Consider the following 21,101-nt stretch of genomic DNA (forward strand, 5'->3'; position numbering starts at 1 on the left):
AGATTTCAGTATGCAAATCACATTTCATGATGATTAAGATGGCTACTAGATTTCAGTATGCAAATCACATTTCATGATGATGAAGATGGCTACTAGATTTCAGTATGCAAATCACATTTCATGATGAAGATGGCTACTAGATTTCAGTATGCAAATCACATTCCATGATGATGAAGATGGCTACTAGATTTCAGTATGCAAATCACATTCCATGATGATGAAGATGGCTACTAGATTTCAGTATGCAAATCACATTCGATGATGATGAAGATGGCTACTAGATTTCAGTATGCAAATCACATTCCATGATGACGAAGATGGCTACTGGATGTCAGTATGCAAATCACATTTCATGATGATGAAATGGCTACTAGATTTCAGTATGCAAATCACATTTCATGATGATGAAGATGGTGACTAGATTTCAGTATGTAAATCACATTCCATGATGATGAAGATGGCTACTAGATTTCAGTATGCAAATCACATTTCATGATGATGAAGATGGCTACTAGATTTCAGTATGCAAATCACATTTCATGATGATGAAGATGGCTAGTAGATTTCAGTATGCAAATCACATTTCATGATGATGAAGATGGCTACTAGATTTCAGTATGCAAATCACATTCCATGATGATGAAGATGACTACTAGATTTCAGTATGTAAATCACATTTCATGATGATGAAGATGGCTACTAGATTTCAGTATGCACATCACATTTCATGATGATGAAGATGGCTACTAGATTTCAGTATGCAAATCACATTCCATGTTGATGAAGATGGCTACTAGATTTCAGTATGTAAATCACATTCCATGATGATGAAGATGGCTACTAGATTTCAGTATGCAAATCACATTTCATGATGATGAAGATGGCTACTAGATTTCAGTATGCAAATCACATTTCATGATGATGAAGATGGCTACTAGATTTCAGTATGCAAATCACATTTCATGATGATTAAGATGGCTACTAGATTTCAGTATGCAAATCACATTCCATGATGATAAAGATGGCTACTAGATTTCAGTATGCAAATCACATTTCATGATGATAAAGATGGCTACTAGATTTCAGTATGCAAATCACATTCCATGGTGATGAAGATGGCTACTAGATTTCAGTAAGCAAATCACATTCCATGATGATGAAGATGGCTACTAGATTTCAGTATGCAAATCACATTCCATGGTGATGAAGATGGCTACTAGATTTCAGTATGCAAATCACATTCCATGGTGATGATGATGGCTACTAGATTTCAGTATGCAAATCACATTCCATGATGATGAAGATGGCTACTAGATTTCAGTATGCAAATCACATTTCATGATGATAAATATGGCTACTAGATTTCAGTATGCAAATCACATTCCATGATGATGAAGATGGCTACTAGATTTCAGTATGCAAATCACATTCCATGATGATGAAGATGGCTACTAGATTTCAGTATGCAAATCACATTTCATGATGATGAAGATGGCTACTGGATTTCAGTATGCAAATCACATTCCATGATGATGAAGATGGCTACTAGATTTCAGTTTGCAAATCACATTCCATGATGATGAAGATGGCTACTAGATTTCAGTATGCAAATCACATTTCATGAAGATGAAGATGACGACTAGATTTCAGTATGCAAATCACATTCCATGATGATAAAGATGGCTACTAGATTTCAGTATGTAAATCACATTCCATGATGATGAAGATGGCTACTAGATTTCAGTATGCAAATCACATTCCATGATGATTAAGATGGCTACTAGATTTCAGTATGCAAATCACATTCCATGATGATGAAGATGGCTACTAGATTTCAGTATGCAAATCACATTCCATGATGATGAAGATGGCTACTAGATTTCAGTATGCAAATCACATTTCATGATGCTGAAGATGGCTAGTAGATTTCAGTATGCAAATCACATTCCATGATGCTGAAGATGGCTACTAGATTTCAGTATGCAAATCACATTCCATGATGATGAAAATGATCAAATCAAATGATTTCCAGATCAGAGTTAAAATGGCCGACTTCATTGGCCATTTTGTTTTAATGAATGCAGTTCTAGTGCCATTTCTCTGCCATGGCAAAATTTTATATGTTCATTATACATTATGTTGTAGATTTACAGATGTATTCAAAATGGGCGACCAGTGGCCATTTTGTTTTAATTAATGCTGTTCCAGAGCAATATCTCTTAATAATGACAAGTACTTGTTTGACGATTAGATACAAGATGACACTGAGATATATATATATATATATATATATATATATATAATACAACCGTCCCACCAAATTATTTAATGTGTTATGTGAGTCACCAACAAAACAGAATTTCAATTTTTTCTTTTGTTTACTACGCAGCAGCAAGATAGTCCGATAAAATCCATTCCACCAAATAGCGCTGTATTAGAACATTCCTTGCACCAGTTATTGCGAGAATTACACCAAAGTAATTTGAACCCTTGTACCCCTCACCCAGTGACAGCACCTATCAATGTCAGCAAACGAAGACGTCTCGCTGGTCCACATGCTACTAGTAAAAAAGAACTGGCTGAACACCAACATAGGTAAGTTTTGACATCCATGTAATAGTTTGTGAGATTTTGTAACAAAAAAATACTCTTTTGAGGTTATAAACACCAGAATTATTCTTCTTGAATACTATCAGTAATGATGAATTTAGTTTGTACATGAGAGACGAGAATAGGACAAGCATGAAACCTTGCAGTTTAGATAGAAAGGTTGAACTATTAATGAATAATAACAAATATTACAACTATTTCAACAATCATGTTATTATTTTGTTTTAAAGAAAAGTCAATGAAAAAAGCTGATGCCAACAGAATATGTGCTTTGGTGAGGTTGTGCAACTGGTATAATATTTTTACCTATTTTTAGCTCCGCTGTCGACTTTGTCGAGCGGAGCTTATCATATGAGTGATTGTCCGTCGTCGTTGTCCGTGTCAATGTTTTACTTTTTCGACTTCTTCTTGAAAACTACAAGCCTGAATGCTTTGATACTTGGTGTATATGTACCTTGGGTAGACCTCTCTTAGGTTTGTTCATTTCATGTTGATATCTTTAATTTTCTAATTTTGGTGAATATTTTTGTCATTTTTGGTAAAAAGTGATATTTTCGACTTCTTGTTAAAAACCGCAAGTGCAATTGCTTTGATATTACATATATAGGTACTACATGTGGACCTCTCTCAGATTTGTTCATTTTGTAATGATATCTTTAATTCTCTAATTTTGGTGAATATTTTTGTCATTTTTGGTAAAAAGTGATATTTTCGACTTCTTGTTAAAAACCGCAAGTCCAATTGCTTTGATACTACATATATAGGTACTACATGTGGACCTCTCTCAGATTTGTTCATTTCGTGATGATATCTTCAATTCGCTAATTTTGGTGAATATTTTTGTCATTTTTGGTAAAAAGTGATATTTTCGACTTCTTGTTAAAAAACGCAAGTTCGATTGCTTTGATATTACATATATAGGTACTACATGTGGACCTCTCGCAGATTTGTTCATTTTGTGATGATATCTTCAACTCTCTAATTTTGGTGAATATTTTTGTAATTTTTGGTAAAAAGTGATATTTTCGACTTCTTGTTAAAAACTGTAAGTCCGATTGCTTTGATACTATTCATATTGTTCATTTTCTAATGATGTCTTCAGTTTTTTAATTGAAATGTTCATTGCTAACAGCGGAGCTATCTCAGCCGACAGGCTGCTTGTTTGAAGTTTTTTTTTTATTTTTGAAGTTTCAGCAAGTCCCACTGAATCAAGATTAATGACTATATATAATGTTGTTGTGTGTGTGAATTGTTGAAAACTACACGTCTCATGTTACATTTCAGCAAGTCACACTGAATCAAAATTAATGACTATATATAATGTTGTGTGTGTGAATTGTTGAAAATTACATGTCTCATGTTACATTTCAGCAAGTCCCACTGAATCAAGATTAATGACTATATATAATGTTGTTTGTGTGTGAATTGTTGAAAACTACACGTCTCATGTTACATTTCAGTGAGTCCCACTGAATCAAGATTAATGACTATATATAATGTTGTTGTGTGTGTGAATTGTTGAAAACTACACGTCTCATGTTACATTTCAGCAAGTCCCACTGAATCAAGATTAATGACTATATATAATGTTGTTGTGTGTGTGAATTGTTGAAAACTACACGTCTCATGTTACATTTCAGTGAGTCCCACTGAATCAAGATTAATGACTATATATAATGTTGTGTGTGTGAATTGTTGAAAACTACACGTCTCATGTTACATTTCAGCAAGTCCCACTGAATCAAGATTAATGACTATATATAATGTTGTTGTGTGTGTGAATTGTTGAAAACTACACGTCTCATGTTACATATCAGTGAGTCCCACTGAATCAAGATTAATGACTATATATAATGTTGTTGTGTGTGTGAATTGTTGAAAACTACACGTCTCATGTTACATTTCAGCAAGTCCCACTGAATCAAGATTAATGACTATATATAATGTTGTTGTGTGTGTGAATTGTTGACAACTACACGTCTCATGTTACATTTCAGTGAGTCCCACTGAATCAAGATTAATGACTATATATAATGTTGTTGTGTGTGTGAATTGTTGAAAACTACACGTCTCATGTTATATTTCAGTGACTCCCACTGAATCAAGATTAATGACTATATATAATGTTGTTGTGTGTGTGAATTGTTGAAAACTACACGTCTCATGTTACATTTCAGCAAGTCCCACTGAATCAAGATTAATGAACTATATATAATGTTGTGTGTGTGAATTGTTGAAAATTACATGTCTCATGTTACATTTCAGCAAGTCCCACTGAATCAAGATTAATGACTATATATAATGTTGTTGTGTGTGTGAATTGTTGAAAACTACACGTCTCATGTTACATTTCAGTGAGTCCCACTGAATCAAGATTAATGACTATATATAATGTTGTGTGTGTGAATTGTTGAAAACTACACGTCTCATGTTACATTTCAGCAAGTCCCACTGAATCAAGATTAATGACTATATATAATGTTGTTGTGTGTGTGAATTGTTGAAAACTACACGTCTCATGTTACATATCAGTGAGTCCCACTGAATCAAGATTAATGACTATATATAATGTTGTTGTGTGTGTGAATTGTTGAAAACTACACGTCTCATGTTACATTTCAGCAAGTCCCACTGAATCAAGATTAATGACTATATATAATGTTGTTGTGTGTGTGAATTGTTGACAACTACACGTCTCATGTTACATTTCAGTGAGTCGCACTGAATCAAGATTAATGACTATATATAATGTTGTTGTGTGTGTGAATTGTTGAAAACTACACGTCTCATGTTACATTTCAGTGACTCCCACTGAATCAAGATTAATGACTATATATAATGTTGTTGTGTGTGTGAATTGTTGAAAACTACACGTCTCATGTTACATTTCAGCAAGTCCCACTGAATCAAGATTAATGACTATATATAATGTTGTGTGTGTGAATTGTTGAAAATTACATGTCTCATGTTACATTTCAGCAAGTCCCACTGAATCAAGATTAATGACTATATATAATGTTGTGTGTGTGAATTGTTGAAAACTACACGTCTCATGTTACATTTCAGTGAGTGCCACTGAATCAAGATTAATGACCATATATAATGTTGTTGTGTGTGTGAATTGTTGAAAACTACACGTCTCATGTTACATTTCAGCAAGTCCCACTGAATCAAGATTAATGACTATATATAATGTTGTTGTGTGTGTGAATTGTTGAAAACTACACGTCTCATGTTACATTTCAGCAAGTCCCACTGAATCAAGATTAATGACTATATATAATGTTGTTGTGTGTGTGAATTGTTGAAAACTACACGTCTCATGTTACATTTCAGTGAGTCCCACTGAATCAAGATTAATGACTATATATAATGTTGTTGTGTGTGTGAATTGTTGAAAACTACACGTCTCATGTTACATTTCAGTGAGTGCCACTGAATCAAGATTAATGACTATATATAATGTTGTTGTGTGTGTGAATTGTTGAAAACTACACGTCTCATGTTACATTTCAGTGAGTCCCACTGAATCAAGATTAATGACTATATATAATGTTGTTGTGTGTGTGAATTGTTGAAAACTACACGTCTCATGTTACATTTCAGTGAGTCCCACTGAATCAAGATTAATGGCTATACATGTATATAATGTTGTTGTGTGTGTGAATTGTTGAAAACTACACGTCTCATGTTACATTTCAGCAAGTCCCACTGAATCAAGATTAATGACTATATATAATGTTGTTGTGTGTGTGAATTGTTGAAAACTACACGTCTCATGTTACATTTCAGCAAGTCCCACTGAATCAAGATTAATGACTATATATAATGTTGTTGTGTGTGTGGATTGTTGAAAACTACACATCTCATGTTACATTTCAGTGAGTGCCACTGAATCAAGATTAATGACTATATATAATGTTGTTGTGTGTGTGAATTGTTGAAAACTACACGTCTCATGTTACATTTCAGTGAGTCCCACTGAATCAAGATTAATGACTATATATAATGTTGTTGTGTGTGTGAATTGTTGAAAACTACACGTCTCATGTTACATTTCAGCAAGTCCCACTGAATCAAGATTAATGACTATATATAATGTTGTTGTGTGTGTGAATTGTTGAAAACTACACGTCTCATGTTACATTTCAGTGAGTCCCACTGAATCAAGATTAATGACTATATATAATGTTGTTGTGTGTGTGAATTGTTGAAAACTACACGTCTCATGTTACATTTCAGTGAGTGCCACTGAATCAAGATTAATGACTATATATAATGTTGTTGTGTGTGTGAATTGTTGAAAACTACACGTCTCATGTTACATTTCAGTGAGTCCCACTGAATCAAGATTAATGACTATATATAATGTTGTTGTGTGTGTGAATTGTTGAAAACTACACGTCTCATGTTACATTTCAGTGAGTCCCACTGAATCAAGATTAATGACTATACATGTATATAATGTTGTTGTGTGTGTGAATTGTTGAAAACTACACGTCTCATGTTACATTTCAGCAAGTCCCACTGAATCAAGATTAATGACTATATATAATGTTGTTGTGTGTGTGAATTGTTGAAAACTACACGTCTCATGTTGCATTTCAGCAAGTCCCACTGAATCAAGATTAATGACTATATATAATGTTGTTGTGTGTGTGAATTGTTGAAAACTACACGTCTCATGTTACATTTCAGTGAGTCCCACTGAATCAAGATTAATGACTATATATAATGTTGTTGTGTGTGTGAATTGTTGAAAACTACACGTCTCATGTTACATTTCAGTGAGTGCCACTGAATCAAGATTAATGACTATATATAATGTTGTTGTGTGTGTGAATTGTTGAAAACTACACGTCTCATGTTACATTTCAGTGAGTCCCACTGAATCAAGATTAATGACTATATATAATGTTGTTGTGTGTGTGAATTGTTGAAAACTACACGTCTCATGTTACATTTCAGTGAGTCCCACTGAATCAAGATTAATGGCTATACATGTATATAATGTTGTTGTGTGTGTGAATTGTTGAAAACTACACGTCTCATGTTACATTTCAGCAAGTCCCACTGAATCAAGATTAATGACTATATATAATGTTGTTGTGTGTGTGAATTGTTGAAAACTACACGTCTCATGTTACATTTCAGCAAGTCCCACTGAATCAAGATTAATGACTATATATAATGTTGTTGTGTGTGTGGATTGTTGAAAACTACACATCTCATGTTACATTTCAGTGAGTGCCACTGAATCAAGATTAATGACTATATATAATGTTGTTGTGTGTGTGAATTGTTGAAAACTACACGTCTCATGTTACATTTCAGTGAGTCCCACTGAATCAAGATTAATGACTATATATAATGTTGTTGTGTGTGTGAATTGTTGAAAACTACACGTCTCATGTTACATTTCAGCAAGTCCCACTGAATCAAGATTAATGACTATATATAATGTTGTTGTGTGTGTGAATTGTTGAAAACTACACGTCTCATGTTACATTTCAGTGAGTCCCACTGAATCAAGATTAATGACTATATATAATGTTGTTGTGTGTGTGAATTGTTGAAAACTACACGTCTCATGTTACATTTCAGTGAGTGCCACTGAATCAAGATTAATGACTATATATAATGTTGTTGTGTGTGTGAATTGTTGAAAACTACACGTCTCATGTTACATTTCAGTGAGTCCCACTGAATCAAGATTAATGACTATATATAATGTTGTTGTGTGTGTGAATTGTTGAAAACTACACGTCTCATGTTACATTTCAGTGAGTCCCACTGAATCAAGATTAATGACTATACATGTATATAATGTTGTTGTGTGTGTGAATTGTTGAAAACTACACGTCTCATGTTACATTTCAGCAAGTCCCACTGAATCAAGATTAATGACTATATATAATGTTGTTGTGTGTGTGAATTGTTGAAAACTACACGTCTCATGTTACATTTCAGCAAGTCCCACTGAATCAAGATTAATGACTATATATAATGTTGTTGTGTGTGTGGATTGTTGAAAACTACACGTCTCATGTTACATTTCAGTGAGTGCCACTGAATCAAGATTAATGACTATATATAATGTTGTTGTGTGTGTGAATTGTTGAAAACTACACGTCTCATGTTACATTTCAGCAAGTCCCACTGAATCAAGATTAATGACTATATATAATGTTGTTGTGTGTGTGGATTGTTGAAAAACTACACGTCTCATGTTACATTTCAGTGAGTGCCACTGAATCAAGATTAATGACTATATATAATGTTGTTGTGTGTGTGAATTGTTGAAAACTACACGTCTCATGTTACATTTCAGCAAGTCCCACTGAATCAAGATTAATGACTATATATAATGTTGTTGTGTGTGTGGATTGTTGAAAATTACACGTCTCATGTTACATTTCAGTGAGTGCCACTGAATCAAGATTAATGACTATATATAATGTTGTTGTGTGTGTGAATTGTTGAAAACTACACGTCTCATATTACATTTCAGTGAGTGCCACTGAATCAAGATTAATGACTATATATAATGTTGTTGTGTGTGTGAATTGTTGAAAACTACACGTCTCATGTTACATTTCAGCAAGTCCCACTGAATCAAGATTAATGACTATATATAATGTTGTGTGTGTGAATTGTTGAAAACTACACGTCTCATGTTACATTTCAGTGAGTCCCACTGAATCAAGATTAATGACTATATATAATGTTGTTGTGTGTGTGAATTGTTGAAAACTACACGTCTCATGTTACATTTCAGCAAGTCCCACTGAATCAAGATTAATGACTATATATAATGTTGTTGTGTGTGTGAATTGTTGAAAACTACACGTCTCATGTTACATTTCAGCAAGTCCCACTGAATCAAGATTAATGACTATATATAATGTTGTTGTGTGTGTGAATTGTTGAAAACTACACGTCTCATGTTACATTTCAGTGAGTCCCACTGAATCAAGATTAATGACTATATATAATGTTGTTGTGTGTGTGAATTGTTGAAAACTACACGTCTCATGTTACATTTCAGTGAGTGCCACTGAATCAAGATTAATGACTATATATAATGTTGTTGTGTGTGTGAATTGTTGAAAACTACACGTCTCATGTTACATTTCAGTGAGTCCCACTGAATCAAGATTAATGACTATATATAATGTTGTTGTGTGTGTGAATTGTTGAAAACTACACGTCTCATGTTACATTTCAGTGAGTCCCACTGAATCAAGATTAATGACTATACATGTATATAATGTTGTTGTGTGTGTGAATTGTTGAAAACTACACGTCTCATGTTACATTTCAGCAAGTCCCACTGAATCAAGATTAATGACTATATATAATGTTGTTGTGTGTGTGAATTGTTGAAAACTACACGTCTCATGTTACATTTCAGCAAGTCCCACTGAATCAAGATTAATGACTATATATAATGTTGTTGTGTGTGTGGATTGTTGAAAACTACACGTCTCATGTTACATTTCAGTGAGTGCCACTGAATCAAGATTAATGACTATATATAATGTTGTTGTGTGTGTGAATTGTTGAAAACTACACGTCTCATGTTACATTTCAGCAAGTCCCACTGAATCAAGATTAATGACTATATATAATGTTGTTGTGTGTGTGGATTGTTGAAAAACTACACGTCTCATGTTACATTTCAGTGAGTGCCACTGAATCAAGATTAATGACTATATATAATGTTGTTGTGTGTGTGAATTGTTGAAAACTACACGTCTCATGTTACATTTCAGCAAGTCCCACTGAATCAAGATTAATGACTATATATAATGTTGTTGTGTGTGTGGATTGTTGAAAATTACACGTCTCATGTTACATTTCAGTGAGTGCCACTGAATCAAGATTAATGACTATATATAATGTTGTTGTGTGTGTGAATTGTTGAAAACTACACGTCTCATATTACATTTCAGTGAGTGCCACTGAATCAAGATTAATGACTATATATAATGTTGTTGTGTGTGTGAATTGTTGAAAACTACACGTCTCATGTTACATTTCAGCAAGTCCCACTGAATCAAGATTAATGACTATATATAATGTTGTGTGTGTGAATTGTTGAAAACTACACGTCTCATGTTACATTTCAGTGAGTCCCACTGAATCAAGATTAATGACTATATATAATGTTGTTGTGTGTGTGAATTGTTGAAAACTACACGTCTCATGTTACATTTCAGCAAGTCCCACTGAATCAAGATTAATGACTATATATAATGTTGTTGTGTGTGTGAATTGTTGAAAACTACACGTCTCATGTTACATTTCACATTTCAGTGAGTGCCACTGAATCAAGATTAATGACTATATATAATGTTGTTGTGTGTGTGAATTGTTGAAAACTACACGTCTCATGTTACATTTCAGTGAGTGCCACTGAATCAAGATTAATGACTATATATAATGTTGTTGTGTGTGTGAATTGTTGAAAACTACACGTCTCATGTTACATTTCAGCAAGTCCCACTGAATCAAGATTAATGACTATATATAATGTTGTTGTGTGTGTGAATTGTTGAAAACTACACGTCTCATGTTACATTTCAGCAAGTCCCACTGAATCAAGATTAATGACTGTATATAATGTTGTTGTGTGTGTCAATTGTTGAAAACTACACGTCTCATGTTACATTTCAGCAAGTCCCACTGAATCAAGATTAATGACCTTATATAATGTTGTTGTGTGTGTGAATTGTTGAAAACTACACATCTCATGTTACATTTCAGTGAGTCCCACTGAATCAAGATTAATGACTATATATAATGTTGTGTGTGTGAATTGTTGAAAACTACACGTCTCATGTTACATTTCAGTGAGTCCCACTGAATCAAGATTAATGACTATATATAATGTTGTTGTGTGTGTGAATTGTTGAAAACTACACGTCTCATGTTACATTTCAGTGAGTCCCACTAAATCAAGATTAATGACTATATATAATGTTGTGTGTGTGAATTGTTGAAAATTTCACGTCTCATGTTACATTTCAGCAAGTCCCACTGAATCAAGATTAATGACTATATATAATGTTGTGTGTGTGAATTGTTGAAAACTACACGTCTCATGTTACATTTCAGTGAGTGCCACTGAATCAAGATTAATGACTATATATAATGTTGTTGTGTGTGTGAATTGTTGAAAACTACACGTCTCATGTTACATTTCAGTGAGTCCCACTGAATCAAGATTAATGACTATATATAATGTTGTTGTGTGTGTGAATTGTTGAAAACTACACGTCTCATGTTACATTTCAGCAAGTCCCACTGAATCAAGATTAATGACTATATATAATGTTGTTGTGTGTGTGAATTGTTGAAAACTACACGTCTCATGTTACATTTCAGTGAGTCCCACTGAATCAAGATTAATGACTATATATAATGTTGTTGTGTGTGTGAATTGTTGAAAACTACACGTCTCATGTTACATTTCAGTGAGTGCCACTGAATCAAGATTAATGACTATATATAATGTTGTTGTGTGTGTGAATTGTTGAAAACTACACGTCTCATGTTACATTTCAGTGAGTCCCACTGAATCAAGATTAATGACTATATATAATGTTGTTGTGTGTGTGAATTGTTGAAAACTACACGTCTCATGTTACATTTCAGTGAGTGCCACTGAATCAAGATTAATGACTATATATAATGTTGTTGTGTGTGTGAATTGTTGAAAACTACACGTCTCATGTTACATTTCAGCAAGTCCCACTGAATCAAGATTAATGACTATATATAATGTTGTTGTGTGTGTGAATTGTTGAAAATTACACGTCTCATGTTACATTTCAGCAAGTCCCACTGAATCAAGATTAATGACTATATATAATGTTGTTGTGTGTGTGAATTGTTGAAAACTACACGTCTCATGTTACATTTCAGCAAGTCCCACTGAATCAAGATTAATGACTATATATAATGTTGTTGTGTGTGTGGATTGTTGAAAACTACACGTCTCATGTTACATTTCAGTGAGTGCCACTGAATCAAGATTAATGACTATATATAATGTTGTTGTGTGTGTGAATTGTTGAAAACTACACGTCTCATGTTACATTTCAGTGAATGCCACTGAATCAAGATTAATGACTATATATAATGTTGTTGTGTGTGTGAATTGTTGAAAACTACACGTCTCATGTTACATTTCAGCAAGTCCCACTGAATCAAGATTAATGACTATATATAATGTTGTTGTGTGTGTGAATTGTTGAAAACTACACATCTCATATTACATTTCAGTGAGTCCCACTGAATCAAGATTAATGACTATATATAATGTTGTTGTGTGTGTGAATTGTTGAAAACTACACGTCTCATGTTACATTTCAGCAAGTCCCACTGAATCAAGATTAATGACTATATATAATGTTGTGTGTGTGAATTGTTGAAAACTACACGTCTCATGTTACATTTCAGTGAGTCCCACTGAATCAAGATTAATGACTATATATAATGTTGTTGTGTGTGTGAATTGTTGAAAACTACACGTCTCATGTTACATTTCAGCAAGTCCCACTGAATCAAGATTAATGACTATATATAATGTTGTTGTGTGTGTGAATTGTTGAAAACTACACGTCTCATGTTACATTTCAGTGAGTGCCACTGAATCAAGATTAATGACTATATATAATGTTGTTGTGTGTGTGAATTGTTGAAAACTACACGTCTCATGTTACATTTCAGCAAGTCCCACTGAATCAAGATTAATGACTATATATAATGTTGTTGTGTGTGTGAATTGTTGAAAACTACTCGTCTCATGTTACATTTCAGCAAGTCCCACTGAATCAAGATTAATGGCTATATATAATGTTGTTGTGTGTGTGAATTGTTGAAAACTACACGTCTCATGTTACATTTCAGCAAGTCCCACTGAATCAAGATTAATGACTATATATAATGTTGTTGTGTGTGTGAATTGTTGAAAACTACACGTCTCATGTTACATTTCAGTGAGTCCCACTGAATCAAGATTAATGACTATATATAATGTTGTGTGTGTGAATTGTTGAAAACTACACGTCTCATGTTACATTTCAGTGAGTCCCACTGAATCAAGATTAATGACTATATATAATGTTGTGTGTGTGAATTGTTGAAAATTTCACGTCTCATGTTACATTTCAGCAAGTCCCACTGAATCAAGATTAATGACTATATATAATGTTGTGTGTGTGAATTGTTGAAAACTACACGTCTCATGTTACATTTCAGTGAGTGCCACTGAATCAAGATTAATGACTATATATAATGTTGTTGTGTGTGTAAATTGTTGAAAACTACACGTCTCATGTTACATTTCAGTGAGTGCCACTGAATCAAGATTAATGACTATATATAATGTTGTTGTGTGTGTGAATTGTTAAAAACTACACGTCTCATGTTACATTTCAGCAAGTCCCACTGAATTAAGATTAATGACTATATATAATGTTGTTGTGTGTGTGAATTGTTGAAAACTACACGTCTCATGTTACATTTCAGTGAGTCCCACTGAATCAAGATTAATGACTATATATAATGTTGTTGTGTGTGTGAATTGTTGAAAACTACACGTCTCATGTTACATTTCAGCAAGTCCCACTGGATCAAGATTAATGACCTTACATAATGTTGTTGTGTGTGTGAATTGTTGAAAACTACACGTCTCATGTTACATTTCAGTGAGTCCCACTGAATCAAGATTAATGACTATATATAATGTTGTGTGTGTGAATTGTTGAAAACTACACGTCTCATGTTACATTTCAGTGAGTCCCACTGAATCAAGATTAATGACTATATATAATGTTGTGTGTGTGAATTGTTGAAAACTACACGTCTCATGTTACATTTCAGCAAGTCCCACTGAATCAAGATTAATGTCTATATATAATGTTGTGTGTGTGAATTGTTGAAAATTACACGTCTCATGTTACATTTCAGCAAGTCCCACTGAATCAAGATTAATGACTATATATAATGTTGTTGTGTGTGTGAATTGTTGAAAACTACACGTCTCATGTTACATTTCAGTGAGTCCCACTGAATCAAGATTAATGACTATATATAATGTTGTGTGTGTGAATTGTTGAAAATTACACGTCTCATGTTACATTTCAGCAAGTCCCACTGAATCAAGATTAATGACTATATATAATGTTGTTGTGTGTGTGAATTGTTGAAAACTACACGTCTCATGTTACATTTCAGCAAGTCCCACTGAATCAAGATTAACGACTATATAATGTTGTTGTGTGTGTGAATTGTTGAAAACTACACGTCTCATGTTACATTTCAGCAAGTCCCACTGAATCAAGATTAATGACTATATATAATGTTGTTGTGTGTGTGAATTGTTGAAAATTACACGTCTCATGTTACATTTCAGCAAGTCCCACTGAATCAAGATTAATGACTATATATAATGTTGTTGTGTGTGTGAATTGTTGAAAACTACACGTCTCATGTTACATTTCAGTGAGTCCCACTGAATCAAGATTAATGACTATATATAATGTTGTGTGTGTGAATTGTTGAAAACTACACGTCTCATGTTACATTTCAGCAAGTCCCACTGAATCAAGATTAATGACTATATATAATGTTGTTGTGTGTGTGAATTGTTGAAAACTACACGTCTCATGTTACATTTCAGCAAGTCCCACTGAATCAAGATTAATGACTATATAATGTTGTTGTGTGTGTGAATTGTTGAAAACTACACGTCTCATGTTACATTTCAGCAAGTCCCACTGAATCAAGATTAATGACTATATATAATGTTGTTGTGTGTGTGAATTGTTGAAAATTACACGTCTCATGTTACATTTCAGCAAGTCCCACTGAATCAAGATTAATGACTATATATAATGTTGTTGTGTGTGTGAATTGTTGAAAACTACACGTCTCATGTTACATTTCAGTGAGTCCCACTGAATCAAGATTAATGACTATATATAATGTTGTGTGTGTGAATTGTTGAAAACTACACGTCTCATGTTACATTTCAGCAAGTCCCACTGAATCAAGATTAATGACTATATATAATGTTGTTGTGTGTGTGAATTGTTGAAAACTACACGTCTCATGTTACATTTCAGCAAGTCCCACTGAATCAAGATTAATGACTATATAATGTTGTTGTGTGTGTGAATTGTTGAAAACTACACATCTCATATTACATTTCAGTGAGTCCCACTGAATCAAGATTAATGACTATATATAATGTTGTTGTGTGTGTGAATTGTTGAAAACTACACGTCTCATGTTACATTTCAGCAAGTCCCACTGAATCAAGATTAATGACTATATATAATGTTGTGTGTGTGAATTGTTGAAAACTACACGTCTCATGTTACATTTCAGTGAGTCCCACTGAATCAAGATTAATGGCTATATATAATGTTGTTGTGTGTGTGAATTGTTGAAAACTACACGTCTCATGTTACATTTCAGCAAGTCCCACTGAATCAAGATTAATGACTATATATAATGTTGTTGTGTGTGTGAATTGTTGAAAACTACACGTCTCATGTTACATTTCAGTGAGTGCCACTGAATCAAGATTAATGACTATATATAATGTTGTTGTGTGTGTGAATTGTTGAAAACTACACGTCTCATGTTACATTTCAGCAAGTCCCACTGAATCAAGATTAATGACTATATATAATGTTGTTGTGTGTGTGAATTGTTGAAAACTACTCGTCTCATGTTACATTTCAGCAAGTCCCACTGAATCAAGATTAATGGCTATATATAATGTTGTTGTGTGTGTGAATTGTTGAAAACTACACGTCTCATGTTACATTTCAGCAAGTCCCACTGAATCAAGATTAATGACTATATATAATGTTGTTGTGTGTGTGAATTGTTGAAAACTACACGTCTCATGTTACATTTCAGTGAGTCCCACTGAATCAAGATTAATGACTATATATAATGTTGTGTGTGTGAATTGTTGAAAACTACACGTCTCATGTTACATTTCAGTGAGTCCCACTGAATCAAGATTAATGACTATATATAATGTTGTGTGTGTGAATTGTTGAAAATTTCACGTCTCATGTTACATTTCAGTGAGTCCCACTGAATCAAGATTAATGACTATATATAATGTTGTTGTGTGTGTGAATTGTTGAAAACTACACGTCTCATGTTACATTTCAGTGAGTGCCACTGAATCAAGATTAATGACTATATATAATGTTGTTGTGTGTGTAAATTGTTGAAAACTACACGTCTCATGTTACATTTCAGTGAGTGCCACTGAATCAAGATTAATGACTATATATAATGTTGTTGTGTGTGTGAATTGTTAAAAACTACACGTCTCATGTTACATTTCAGCAAGTCCCACTGAATTAAGATTAATGACTATATATAATGTTGTTGTGTGTGTGAATTGTTGAAAACTACACGTCTCATGTTACATTTCAGTGAGTCCCACTGAATCAAGATTAATGACTATATATAATGTTGTTGTGTGTGTGAATTGTTGAAAACTACACGTCTCATGTTACATTTCAGCAAGTCCCACTGGATCAAGATTAATGACCTTACATAATGTTGTTGTGTGTGTGAATTGTTGAAAACTACACGTCTCATGTTACATTTCAGTGAGTCCCACTGAATCAAGATTAATGACTATATATAATGTTGTGTGTGTGAATTGTTGAAAACTACACGTCTCATGTTACATTTCAGTGAGTCCCACTGAATCAAGATTAATGACTATATATAATGTTGTGTGTGTGAATTGTTGAAAACTACACGTCTCATGTTACATTTCAGCAAGTCCCACTGAATCAAGATTAATGTCTATATATAATGTTGTGTGTGTGAATTGTTGAAAATTACACGTCTCATGTTACATTTCAGCAAGTCCCACTGAATCAAGATTAATGACTATATATAATGTTGTTGTGTGTGTGAATTGTTGAAAACTACACGTCTCATGTTACATTTCAGTGAGTCCCACTGAATCAAGATTAATGACTATATATAATGTTGTGTGTGTGAATTGTTGAAAATTACACGTCTCATGTTACATTTCAGCAAGTCCCACTGAATCAAGATTAATGACTATATATAATGTTGTTGTGTGTGTGAATTGTTGAAAACTACACGTCTCATGTTACATTTCAGCAAGTCCCACTGAATCAAGATTAACGACTATATAATGTTGTTGTGTGTGTGAATTGTTGAAAACTACACGTCTCATGTTACATTTCAGCAAGTCCCACTGAATCAAGATTAATGACTATATATAATGTTGTTGTGTGTGTGAATTGTTGAAAATTACACGTCTCATGTTACATTTCAGCAAGTCCCACTGAATCAAGATTAATGACTATATATAATGTTGTTGTGTGTGTGAATTGTTGAAAACTACACGTCTCATGTTACATTTCAGTGAGTCCCACTGAATCAAGATTAATGACTATATATAATGTTGTGTGTGTGAATTGTTGAAAACTACACGTCTCATGTTACATTTCAGCAAGTCCCACTGAATCAAGATTAATGACTATATATAATGTTGTTGTGTGTGTGAATTGTTGAAAACTACACGTCTCATGTTACATTTCAGCAAGTCCCACTGAATCAAGATTAACGACTATATAATGTTGTTGTGTGTGTGAATTGTTGAAAACTACACGTCTCATGTTACATTTCAGCAAGTCCCACTGAATCAAGATTAATGACTATATATAATGTTGTTGTGTGTGTGAATTGTTGAAAATTACACGTCTCATGTTACATTTCAGCAAGTCCCACTGAATCAAGATTAATGACTATATATAATGTTGTTGTGTGTGTGAATTGTTGAAAACTACACGTCTCATGTTACATTTCAGTGAGTCCCACTGAATCAAGATTAATGACTATATATAATGTTGTGTGTGTGAATTGTTGAAAACTACACGTCTCATGTTACATTTCAGCAAGTCCCACTGAATCAAGATTAATGACTATATATAATGTTGTTGTGTGTGTGAATTGTTGAAAACTACACGTCTCATGTTACATTTCAGCAAGTCCCACTGAATCAAGATTAATGACTATATAATGTTGTTGTGTGTGTGAATTGTTGAAAACTACACGTCTCATGTTACATTTCAGCAAGTCCCACTGAATCAAGATTAATGACTATATATAATGTTGTTGTGTGTGTGAATTGTTGAAAACTACACGTCTCATGTTACATTTCAGTGAGTCCCACTGAATCAAGATTAATGACTATATATAATGTTGTGTGTGTGAATTGTTGAAAACTACACGTCTCATGTTACATTTCAGTGAGTCCCACTGAATCAAGATTAATGACTATATATAATGTTGTGTGTGTGAATTGTTGAAAATTTCACGTCTCATGTTACATTTCAGCAAGTCCCACTGAATCAAGATTAATGACTATATATAATGTTGTGTGTGTGAATTGTTGAAAACTACACGTCTCATGTTACATTTCAGTGAGTGCCACTGAATCAAGATTAATGACTATATATAATGTTGTTGTGTGTGTGAATTGTTGAAAACTACACGTCTCATGTTACATTTCAGTGAGTGCCACTGAATCAAGATTAATGACTATATATAATGTTGTTGTGTGTGTGAATTGTTAAAAACTACACGTCTCATGTTACATTTCAGCAAGTCCCACTGAATTAAGATTAATGACTATATATAACGTTGTGTGTGTGAATTGTTGAAAATTTCACGTCTCATGTTACATTTCAGCAAGTCCCACTGAATCAAGATTAATGTCTATATATAATGTTGTGTGTGTGAATTGTTAAAAATTACACGTCTCATGTTACATTTCAGCAAGTCCCACTGAATCAAGATTAATGACTATATATAATGTTGTTGTGTGTGTGAATTGTTGAAAACTACACGTCTCATGTTACATTTCAGCAAGTCCCACTGAATCAAGATTAATGACTATATATAATGTTGTGTGTGTGAATTGTTGAAAATTTCACGTCTCATGTTACATTTCAGCAAGTCCCACTGAATCAAGATTAATGACTATATATAATGTTGTGTGTGTGAATTGTTGAAAACTACACGTCTCATGTTACATTTCAGTGAGTGCCACTGAATCAAGATTAATGACTATATATAATGTTGTTGTGTGTGTAAATTGTTGAAAACTACACGTCTCATGTTACATTTCAGTGAGTGCCACTGAATCAAGATTAATGACTATATATAATGTTGTTGTGTGTGTGAATTGTTAAAAACTACACGTCTCATGTTACATTTCAGCAAGTCCCACTGAATTAAGATTAATGACTATATATAATGTTGTTGTGTGTGTGAATTGTTGAAAACTACACGTCTCATGTTACATTTCAGTGAGTCCCACTGAATCAAGATTAATGACTATATATAATGTTGTTGTGTGTGTGAATTGTTGAAAACTACACGTCTCATGTTACATTTCAGCAAGTCCCACTGGATCAAGATTAATGACCTTACATAATGTTGTTGTGTGTGTGAATTGTTGAAAACTACACGTCTCATGTTACATTTCAGTGAGTCCCACTGAATCAAGATTAATGACTATATATAATGTTGTGTGTGTGAATTGTTGAAAACTACACGTCTCATGTTACATTTCAGTGAGTCCCACTGAATCAAGATTAATGACTATATATAATGTTGTGTGTGTGAATTGTTGAAAACTACACGTCTCATGTTACATTTCAGCAAGTCCCACTGAATCAAGATTAATGTCTATATATAATGTTGTGTGTGTGAATTGTTGAAAATTACACGTCTCATGTTACATTTCAGCAAGTCCCACTGAATCAAGATTAATGACTATATATAATGTTGTTGTGTGTGTGAATTGTTGAAAACTACACGTCTCATGTTACATTTCAGTGAGTCCCACTGAATCAAGATTAATGACTATATATAATGTTGTGTGTGTGAATTGTTGAAAATTACACGTCTCATGTTACATTTCAGCAAGTCCCACTGAATCAAGATTAATGACTATATATAATGTTGTTGTGTGTGTGAATTGTTGAAAACTACACGTCTCATGTTACATTTCAGCAAGTCCCACTGAATCAAGATTAACGACTATATAATGTTGTTGTGTGTGTGAATTGTTGAAAACTACACGTCTCATGTTACATTTCAGCAAGTCCCACTGAATCAAGATTAATGACTATATATAATGTTGTTGTGTGTGTGAATTGTTGAAAATTACACGTCTCATGTTACATTTCAGCAAGTCCCACTGAATCAAGATTAATGACTATATATAATGTTGTTGTGTGTGTGAATTGTTGAAAACTACACGTCTCATGTTACATTTCAGCAAGTCCCACTGAATCAAGATTAACGACTATATAATGTTGTTGTGTGTGTGAATTGTTGAAAACTACACGTCTCATGTTACATTTCAGCAAGTCCCACTGAATCAAGATTAATGA

The 21,101-nt window shown here is 33.4% G+C and overlaps 1 protein-coding gene across 1 annotated transcript in view; it reads left to right on the top strand.

Moving 5' to 3' along the window:
• The window catches only part of LOC100375757 (mediator of RNA polymerase II transcription subunit 17-like), a 120,177-nt gene that overhangs the window by 43,142 nt on the left and 55,934 nt on the right, over positions 1–21,101 (top strand). Inside the window, exon 8 of the mRNA XM_085507745.1 lies at positions 2,390–2,595. Within this exon, the coding sequence (XP_085363871.1) occupies positions 2,390–2,595 (206 nt within the window). The remainder of the gene's footprint in view (positions 1–2,389; positions 2,596–21,101) is intronic.

Source organism: Saccoglossus kowalevskii, chromosome 2, assembly GCF_978046115.1.
Source record: "Saccoglossus kowalevskii chromosome 2, keSacKowa6.1, whole genome shotgun sequence".
NCBI lineage: Eukaryota > Metazoa > Hemichordata > Enteropneusta > Harrimaniidae > Saccoglossus > Saccoglossus kowalevskii.